Source organism: Pygoscelis adeliae, unplaced genomic scaffold, assembly GCF_000699105.1.
Source record: "Pygoscelis adeliae isolate BGI_AS28 unplaced genomic scaffold, ASM69910v1 Scaffold26, whole genome shotgun sequence".
Taxonomy (NCBI): Eukaryota; Metazoa; Chordata; class Aves; order Sphenisciformes; family Spheniscidae; genus Pygoscelis; species Pygoscelis adeliae.
Window position 1 is genome coordinate 7,309,336 of NW_008825104.1, and position 10,496 is coordinate 7,319,831.

The 10,496-nt window shown below is 36.1% G+C and overlaps 2 protein-coding genes across 2 annotated transcripts in view; one reads left to right on the plus strand and one right to left on the minus strand.

Annotated features, from left to right (window-relative positions):
- PPWD1 (peptidylprolyl isomerase domain and WD repeat containing 1) overlaps nt 1-9,631 on the minus strand; it is an 18,798-nt gene extending 9,167 nt beyond the window's left edge. The window contains exons 1-7 of the mRNA XM_009327283.1: nt 9,533-9,631; nt 8,754-8,854; nt 7,334-7,454; nt 4,272-4,719; nt 3,502-3,692; nt 2,807-2,996; nt 1,239-1,420 (exon numbers count right to left, since the gene is read on the minus strand). Of these exons, the coding sequence (XP_009325558.1) occupies nt 1,239-1,420; nt 2,807-2,996; nt 3,502-3,692; nt 4,272-4,719; nt 7,334-7,454; nt 8,754-8,854; nt 9,533-9,588 (1,289 nt within the window). The 5' untranslated portion in view covers nt 9,589-9,631. The remainder of the gene's footprint in view (nt 1-1,238; nt 1,421-2,806; nt 2,997-3,501; nt 3,693-4,271; nt 4,720-7,333; nt 7,455-8,753; nt 8,855-9,532) is intronic.
- A 521-nt stretch (nt 9,632-10,152) lies between these two features.
- The window catches only part of CENPK (centromere protein K), a 23,786-nt gene continuing 23,442 nt past the window's right edge, over nt 10,153-10,496 (plus strand). The window contains exon 1 of the mRNA XM_009327337.1: nt 10,153-10,401. Coding sequence (XP_009325612.1) covers nt 10,153-10,401 — 249 coding nt within the window. The remainder of the gene's footprint in view (nt 10,402-10,496) is intronic.

The following is a 10,496-nucleotide window of genomic DNA, read 5'->3' on the forward strand; positions in this document are numbered from 1 at the left end:
ATTCACAACTTCATTCCACGAGCACGTGGCCGAAGATCTAAAGAGCATACAAAGCCACATCCTCTATGCTCTTTAAATTTTTAATCACATTCATCTTAAAGAGATTTTAAATTAAAAACTCAGCTGGGAGGAAATACTAGAACAAGAAAGGACAAACCTAACAATAACCAAGCCTGGCAATACTGTATTTAACTTAAAATTGCATACAAAACATTGCAGTGAAGCACCTAGCAATACTATGTATGCAAATATAGTGACACACTGGCACGAGAACTAAAAAAAAAAAAAGTCAAGAAATAATGTAGCTTGGCCTGTCACCCACTGGCAAGGGCTCTACCACTACTGCAACCTATACGCTACAATTATGAATTCCAGAAACTAAGGCCTGATGCAAGGAGACTTTGGTGAAGAGAGCTTTAAAAGACAAGCTGCCCTACAGGGTAGCACTGATGCTGTGTTGCCTTACCTGGGCTTATGACAAAACATGAACTTCTTTTTGGAGAAGCATGGACTACACTTAAATGGTTTAAGTTTCAATGTACAGCAATGTATTATATAAATTTACTGTTTCATAACAAAACCTTTGCATATATTAGCATCACAAAGGAGAGACGCTCACACAATAATGTTAGCAATTGTCATGCATAAAACTCTTTCAATTACACGCCTCGTTTTGGATATACACAGTGCTAATATTATATGCTGGTATAAATTCTATGTTGCTCTTGAAGGAGCTGCAATAACATAGAATGTAGTACAAAGGCCCCATTTGGAAGTTGCAAACTACTATTCCTCTGGCTTACGCAGACCTACTGCCAAATCTACTGCTGCTGCCAACATCATCATTCTTTTTCAAGGCAGAATGAAACAGCACTGCCTTAAAAGAATATGTAGCTTACACAGAAGAGCATCATGACCTATCAACATCTGCAGATTAGAGAAAGAACAAAAGAAACGAATAAACCCCCTGAACCAGTAATTAAATAAAAGCAAAAATCATAAACACAACCCCTGTGCCCCCAACTGTTATTTAGACCTATTTTTACCGTACTTGATTTCTGTTTGTCAACAGTCATATTCCTAGCTTGAAGTATTAAGAAACTGTCAGGAAACAAGGACAGTAGAAAACAGGGAAGAAGATAATTATTCCTAGCTTGAAATCTAAGTCTTGGATACTGCCACGAAAAAGTACAGAAGGAAGGAAAAACGAAATAACAGAAAAACTACCAAATACATACTCAACGGGAAAAAGCTTGATATGAATATCTCCCATGCTTGTGTGGATGATGGCACTGTCTGAAACTCTTTTGGGACCTTCTGCCTGAGTGGCTGCCATGACCTCTTCTTTAGAAGGTTTCTCATTAAATACATCTCTGTCAGAATCTGCACTCTTTGTATCTTCTGGTTCACGTTTAGTAAACTGAAGAACAAAAGAACAGAAGATTAACTGTTTGGCTTTTTTTCCCTTATCTTACACACTGCTCTGCACCCAAGACGTCAGCGTGATTATTCAACCTGCTAAACACCCAACTAGATTTGAAATGTAGGCAGAGAATTCATAGACAGTTTATCCTTGCATTTCAGTGTTGTGCGTTATCGGCATTTCCACAGTCACAAATTCCAGGACAACCACATGCAAATCCAAGTAACTTTTTATAATCTGTTATCTTTAAACTTTCTCCCCTTTTCAACAGAAAGCCCACAGAAGTTCAGGATCTTTTCTTTAAAAAAAAAAAAAGAGTGGAGAATATCAAGTTGTTCTGCTATTTTCAGACAAAACTGGCAGGTTTCATCACAAAACTTTTAGTTTCACTCCAAAGTCAAACTAAATCCTCTTATTCCAATTCTGCATTAATACAAAACTATAGAAAAACAGCAAATTTAACTCAGGAGAAATCTCAGAAATGTAATTTTTATGGTACTCATAGGAAAACATAGAATAAATACATGAGTACATGAGCATCCGCTTAAGTGAGTAGTACACATATATCAAATGACAATTGCTAATCTTTCTGCATGCATACAGTCATGTTTTCTCTAACAGTGAATAATGTTTCCAGATTTTGTCTAAGTTTTCCTCCTCACTTGTCAAATTGTCCAGCGTAGTATATTCCATTATATACTACACACTAACCACACAAAGCTTTAGAAAGTGTACTATCTTGCTCCAACGGATAACACGATCAAATTCAAGCACAAGTAACAACAGACAGAGCAATTTCTAACCTCTAAGGTGACCACATCCCAGACCAACTACTAACTACTCTGGAATTGCTTGTCTGTTTGGCTTATTCATTGTGTCTCACCTAAAATCTAAATTGCGACCAGGAAGATTACTCCTGTCTCAGTTAGTTGCCCATAATGTCCTGGGTGCTATCGAGTCCTGATGCTGCTCTGAATGTAATTATTTTTTATTACATGATTTATACATACAGTTAATTATTGTTTCTTTAGCAGTATAAGATCTGGTTAGGTTTTTTAAATGTTCTTATTTAAGGGTTGGGTTTTTTTTCAACTAGAACAAAAGCATATAACGTTCTCGAAGAACTATAATTTAGACAGCCAAAATCGTCCAAGTTTATTTAACTGCTTGAGCAATAATGAAAAAATTAAAGATGTTTCTAGTCAATTTATAGCTAGTTCAAGCTAAAAATTCTAGAATATACTTGCAATGTAAAGGGACTCCTCTGGAAAAGTTGTGTTTGCAAATACTCAAGACAAAAGCACTCAAAGGTGCAAGGAGAAAAATAATACAGAGAAAACATCAATACAAGAATTGAGTTATTTAAATAGAAACCACACACACCATGTAAAACCTGTTTTTTTTAAAAGCTGTGCAGATTACTGTTGGATCTGCCTGGATATTCTGGAGAACAGGATTTTCAGATGCCTTCATCTCTATAGTGATTGCAGCACGATGTTTCTTTGCTACTCCTTGGAACAAAGCTAGTTGCATCATTCTGATGTTCTCTTGTTTTCCCAAGATACGAATACACCTGAAGTACAAGATGCAAAAACGTGTAACTACTGTTAGCTGCTCACGGTCAGAGAATGTCTCCTTTCTGACCGCAAGACTCAAAGCAAAATTCCAAAACCCTCTCAAAATAATTTTTTTTTACTAATTGTTTTTATGACGCTTCTCTATTCATACTTGCTACATAATTTACTAGTCAGACTCCTTATGCGATAAAATCCCAACTGCATGATCCACATTTACTTTACATTATCACATCCAGTTAGCCAGAGGTGAATTGATTACACATTTTTAATACAAATACACTTGCCATGTTTTCTCCTCATTTGACTAAGCTTTAAACTGCAGTGACTCATTACGAAGCACGGGAGTATCTTATCTACAGTCTAACGTAAGGCTCCCAAATAACAACAAAAAAAGATTAGAGACCCTCCCAGTCATATCAAGTTTTAAATATACTACAAATTTGACTGAATATAGGCTTTGAAACAAACATATTTATCTCAACGTGTGTCATTGGAACTTACCTGTTAGTCTCTACATTTATGACCTTAATGCCTAACATTGTTCCATAGAGAACGAAGTGTCCAGTTTCATCAAAAATTATATTAATTAATCTTACTGCATCCACTTTCTCCAGCTCACGCTCAACTGCCATACGTCGGCCAAACTCCATGTCTGGTAGTTGCTGTCTCATCTGCTGAAGTTCAGTAAACATCTACAGAAAAAAAGAAGAAAAAAAAAAATCACTATTATATGAATGTATTTTAAACTTTTGATCTAGCAAAACGCTGATCCACATGCTTACAAAATACAGAATTCAAGTGAGACTACTCCACTCAAACTTAACTGAAGAATTAAAATAGATATAAGTGATACTTTATTTTAATGACTCAATAGGCATGTTGTAGTACCAGGCTTAAGCAAAGAAAGAAAAGTGTGTAGCTGTCTAACAAATTTCTTAGAAGATGACATTTATTTCATTATTATGATGTTATTTGAAATGGGCATTTTCCATAATTGCTTTCTAGTAAGAAGTAATCTAGCAGTATGAAAACACAGATGAAAATCAACAACTGTTTCGCTATGTAACTAACATAAATCAGTAAGAATTAATTTTGGGACAAAGCAACACAAGAGGCAACGAAGAGAACACAGAAAACCTTTTCTGCAAGAAAAATACAACAAGGAAGCTCAGCTTTAGAAAGAGATGATAACTTAGGTGAACATGCTGGTAAATAAATTCAAATAAGTAAAGAAAATGCCTCAAAAAAAGAGAAGCAAGAACCAAACTCACACTGAGAGATTCATCGAAGACTCTCATGAGCTTCCCCGTCAAAAAACGGAAAATTCTAACTTTTCTGTCAGACCCAAGAGTGGCCATTTTCTTGCCATCAGGTGAAAAACTTATGCTGGATGGGTAAGCCTTGCATTTAGCAAACTCATATAGATCAGTATCTGTTTTGTACTCCCAGTTCACATTCTTGGGAAATTTGTATTCGTGAGGAGTACCAGTCCAGTACTCGATCATTCCAGATTTGTCAGAAGACACTACTACTTTGTAGACAGGGTTCAACCGTATCTGAGTAAGAGACGATGTATGGAGTTTATCAAAAACATGAAGTGGCTGGTTATTTCCTCGTCCATCATATATGAATATTTTTCCTGTGCTCTTCTCAGACGTTGCAACGGAAGATATGGCATCTCCAGGGCAATATACCCATTCACATTGGCCAGGGTAGTAGCTGCAACAAAGAGTGGAAGGAGAAAAAAAAAAAAAAAAAAAAGAAATAAGGACCAGCGTTACTTAGGTAAGAATCAAGTTATGCTATAAACTTGAAATCAAATATCAGAAGCAAATTTTGAACTTTATTTACTAGTCTTGCTAACATTTGTCTTGCTAAAATTCAACAGTGTTATAACCAAGCTTTTCCAAGCAACACAATTCAGTGGATGGCTCGGCCAATTTCTGTTGCTCCCATATTGTTTTACAAAGAGCCTGTGACAGAAAGCGAAGGTAGAAGGTGGGTATAAAAGAAGCATAAGGACGGAAATCCAGCTAAATAGCACAAGTGGCGTTAATGATTACTACTCAACTTCTATGACTCAACAGCGTTTCTCTTCCATGTGTTAAGCGATTAATGCTTCAGTGGAAATGAAGACAACGGCACCTTTGCCATACACTTACAGAAAAGTTCAACTAGGTCTTGCCAAAAAAAAAAAAAAACCACAAAAAAAACCCCAACACCCCCCCCCAACCAAACCCAAAACAAAAACCAAAGAGCTATATATGAATAAAATTAAGACAATCACCCTATATTCAATAAGCATTCTCAATGCATTTAAGAAGGAACTCACTTGCTACTAGCAAAAACATACTCTACAAATAAAACAAGCCAGAGATATGGTCAATAATGTAAGTTATGTCTCTTTTTAAAAAGTCTGTAAGCAAAGATTTTGAGAACCAGAACTCGGAAGCTAAATGACAGACCACAAAGAAATGATACATTCTCCATAGGAAACTCGCATTTAGTATCCTTTCACAGATCACAGTAACAGATACTGAAGGACTGACAAATCACGGACACTAGTAATTTGGATTTTCAATGCCTGTCTAGTAAAGATTCTCATAAAGAGAAACATAACCAGAACTTTGCCTCAGGTTCACTAGAAAGAACAGGATCAAATAAATACCTAAACAAACAAGTATGAAGTCCCATTGATCTATGTATGCATCATTATCCAAACTTTCTGCAGAAATAGCCGCTCTTCTCCAGATCATTGATGGAAGCATAAAACATGGGAATTTGCAGATAGCCACACTGTATAGATTAGTTAGAACTGAAAGGATCTGAAGAATTTGAGACAAAGCTAATCAACCCTGCAATATACTGGTATATACCTATCAAAGCAGGCAACACAAGATAACGTGAGCTGAAAAGACCACACAGAACTTAGGATTCTACACTAACCTTTGCAAGCCTGAGCAAACAGCCATGAAAAAATTCACAGGCAGGTCAACAGAAACTATCTGCCCAATAAACAGTAATGGAGAAGATAGAGCAACAAACATTAACTTTTAAAAGGCTATTCAGGACAATGCTTATATTACAGCTGTATACTGTTTCCTTCATTAAAGAGTTCACTTCAGGTAAAACCCAATTATCTCTGAAAAAAATATATGGGGAGAGGAGGGTCTTGATTACTGAGGTTGAAAAAAAATCTACTTAAAGATAAATCAGGGAACATACTATAGAAAAATGTTATAGGTAGCATTCTCAGGGTATCCCTGAAGTAAAATTGATTTAAATTCTACCTCAGTTTTCTCAGAATTCTCAAACAGAAAAAAGCACCTTCTATTGTAACATCAAATTACGTTTTTCTTAATGTTAAAGTCATCTTATTTCATCCTGTAATTTTACCAATTTTGTAGTGACAATACAGAGCTGCTAAGTAGAAAAGACCAGCAAAAACAAAAGATGAAGGCTAACTGGAATTTTTCCACAGCAGACAGCCAAGAGGGAATCAATTCCTGTAGGCTAACTACATTATCTGGAGGATGATACTAAAACTATAACCAGCAAAGCAGATAACATGAACTTTTATACAGGCATTCTGAAAAGCTTTTTTTTTTTTTCCTGAGCTTATACTTCTATTCAGTTTCACAATTAACCAACAAATAGTAGACTATGAGGAATAAGTTTTCCATTTTTAAAAGGCTTGTGGAAAAATCAGTATTTCTACCATTCTTGGTACGGCATTTATTGATCCTCCAACCCTCTAAACCCACCCTTTTAACAGTGTGAGGCTTGTTTTCCTCTGGTATTATAATTCCAACAACATCCATTCCTATTTCCTCCCAGATTCTTTAGCTACATACTGTATAACTACAGAAATCCTACAACAGCAAGACTAAGGAAAACAACAACATTCTTTCTAACACGAGAAGGAAATTTCTATCCCTATGACAACAAATAAGACAACACATACAGGCCAGATTCCTTCTCTACTGGAACTATTAGTTGGCTATAAGTTTTAAATTCAGTGCCAAACAACAGAAAAAAAATTATGCCTAGCTAAGTATTTTGAGAAACACCACATCTTTGTGAATAGTATTTGACACTGAGGAAAGGCACAGACCTACTCCACTCATGTTCTGTTGCATACAGTCATAAATTTTTCTATTCAGTCAGGCAATCTCCAGCCACTAGATGCATTTCGGATAATGCCAACTTACCCAGCTTCCCCTGACTGGGGGGAAAAAGCCTTCAAAAAAACCCAAATTACTGACTTACCTCTTAGCCAAATAACCCCCATTTACAATCCAAACCAAACATTTTCAAGAACTAAGTAATTTACCCAAGTTTCAGCATGTTGATCATATCAAAGTTGACAACGTCAAACACCTTCATTGCTTTGTCATCTCCAACTGAACAGAATAACGCCCCCTCCGAACTAACAGCAATACTCTCGATAACACCTATTAAAAAAATTAACATACTGTTAAAACACAGGAACGGGACATACTTCATTTCCGTATTCCACAGGAAAAAACCTACAGAGGTATAAATCTGTTGCTCAGCTGTTTCTCCACCTTTTTGACTTAAAAAACTACCTGACTTTAATTAAACAAAAAACAAACAAAAAAAACCCCTACAAAACAACACTTTGTATCTTATCACTGTTTAGAATCAGGTACGTGATAATGAACTACTTACCATTTAAATAAATGAAAGATTATAATGGCAGTTATTTACCTTTAAAATGCTCATTTAAAAAAATTGAGAACAACATTATGATACAGTAAAAAATTATGTGCTCTTCAGCTTGCATCTCTTGAAAGACAAAAAGCAGAACTCTACAGACTATTACAGTCCTGTTATTAACACACATAATACTCAAAATTACTCTGCAATTGAGCCTTCCATAAGCTTTTCACAATACTTATTTTTGCTTGATAGCCTTTGTTCTCACATTTTGTTTCTGTATATAGTGAGAAGCTGATAGTTAAGATCAAGAACCCACCATAACATTTTTTCCTAACTCTAAGAAGAAACAGTACTTTTACTATCTATTATGAAATATTTTTCTTATTGTAATAGTCTGCATATCAAACTGTTTTTTTCCATCAGGCATATCATCATTTTTAATAGCAATGAGAACCTCACTTTCTGCCCAGCCTATTTAATGCTTAGCATAGTATAGAAGACTATGTGTACTTACTAACTCAGAAAATTGGGTTAAAATTATTAATTCTTAATTGCAATTCAGCTGATAATCATGATAATGATGCAGAATTTACTCTACAGTTGCAATAATTTCAGATGAAAATAACCTCTTTTTTTTCCATACTGCAGGGGAAAAAAACAAACAAACAAAAAGATAAGGGATGAAGGCAACCTTACTTAAAGTAACATTTTTTTAAACTTCTCTGGATTTTATGAACCCTGTTATGTACCTTGTTCACTTATTTTTAAATAGACAGTTTCTTCATGTCCTAGACATTCTCCCCACAGGCAGGGCACAAGGCAATGCAAAGGATGTAGGGGATCTGTGCAGGAGTCCCACATGTTTTATTCTCACCCTATCCCTCCTGCAGTTTGGGAGGAAAACATAACAGGACAGGGGAATGAAGGAAGGTAGGTAGATATAATTTAATCCCTGACTGCAGTAAATGAATCCTAGAACCCCTCTCCTCTTTATTTGCACTCCCTCTTCAAACAACTAAGAGCAAGGGGGAGGAAAAAGTGAGGTTCTTTAGAGAAAAGCAAATTCTTACCCAGGTGACTCCGGAAGTGTTTAACAAACTCAATCCCTTCTTCTATTTTTTTCCAGAATTTTACATGTCCATCGTGACTGGCTGTTATGATAAAATCTGTCCTACAATTACACAAGAAAAATAACAAAACAAAACAAAAAAAAAAAAAGAAAAAAGATACACATATTATGCACTTTCACACCACTCTGGGGCAGTAATCTGCACTATAATTAATGCTATGTAGAGAATGAACTTCAAACAAATTACTGTGATAATCTGTCTGAATGGGTACTATCACTTCCGGAAAAGCAAACAAGTACTTTAATGCACTCTGGATTAATCTATGAAAAGTCAGCAGCCTGAATTGAAGAAATATATAATACTTTCCCTTTTGAGTATGTAAATTTTACTCCTGCTTTAGGTCTGGTTTCACAGTAGTTACTATTTACTAATGTGTGTGTGTATACATATATATATATAGAAGAGAAGAAAGTTATCTCCTCAATCTGTGCAGTTCTACTGAATCATATTTTCTTCAGATACAGTCAGTTGCTTGTATTCCCGTATATATTGCACATTGCAATAAGGATTTTAGACCTTCTTTTAGTCTATTTAAACAATTTTTATCTTGCTTCTCAGTAAGACCTTTCCTTTGCACTTAGTTTTCAAAAAAAACCCCTTAAAATACCACCTCTGGACACAGTAACTTTCCATTATTAAACTTGTACAATGAAAACTTCCTAGCATATACAAAAATACATCTCTGACAATGAGATAAAGTGGGGAAAAAAGACACTTACTTAGTACATGCCACATGTGTAATGACATCTCTGTGCATATAACTGCGTTCATACATCGAAGCACATGGTAGATTTTCAAGATAAACATGTTCAAATTCAAGAACTAAACAGAATGAAAAGAAAAAACAGGAAATATTTTTTTTCATAAAGGTACATCTAACTTCTGTTCTCCCTTATTTACCCTTGAATAGCTTACTCCCATTTTAGTCACGAATAAGTCAGGATTTTGTGCAAACATAATAAAAAGGGTTTCCACTGTGGCTTTTTACTCAGACTTACAGATTCTTGGTAGACTAAAGCCACTCAAACTCTGTTTTAACTCAGACGATGCCCCCTTTTAAAGCAACTATTACCTTGGCTGTCTGAAAATGTAAAAAAAAAATTCAATACAACAATTTTTAAGTTACTGCCAGTAAACAGAAGGTCATCCACACCTCATTTTCTCCCAAAACCGAATGTATCCCCGTCATTGTTAAGGGATTCAAGGTCCTACACAGGTATTGTAGCTTAAATTCTACGTGCTAGCATCTACCTATTTCATTGCTTAACTGGCCCACCTAAAATAACCTGATTTTCTGCTTGTCTCCGATTTTTACATCCTAACCGTTAACACCTGCGCAATGCCATTTATTACTGAACTGGCAGGTTTGCGTCTGTTGAACATTGTTAAACTCACATTTACTTTACAACGACACCCACAGAGCTGTGAGGTGCCGGACACGTCAATACCATATGTCAAAATACAGCCCAGAGGCTGCTCCCACTCCTCCAGCTTGGGGCAGCGATCCAGAGGACCGTTAACTCCGCAGCTGCACGCAGCACGGCTTCAGCGATGCAGACGCCGCAAAGCAGGGCCCCCCAGCCCCAGGGTGTCTTGGGAAAAGCAGAAATACGGTGCCCCCGGCCTATAACTCTACAGCCGAGGGGTCCCTCCACAGCCCGCTCATTTTACGTACGAGACACC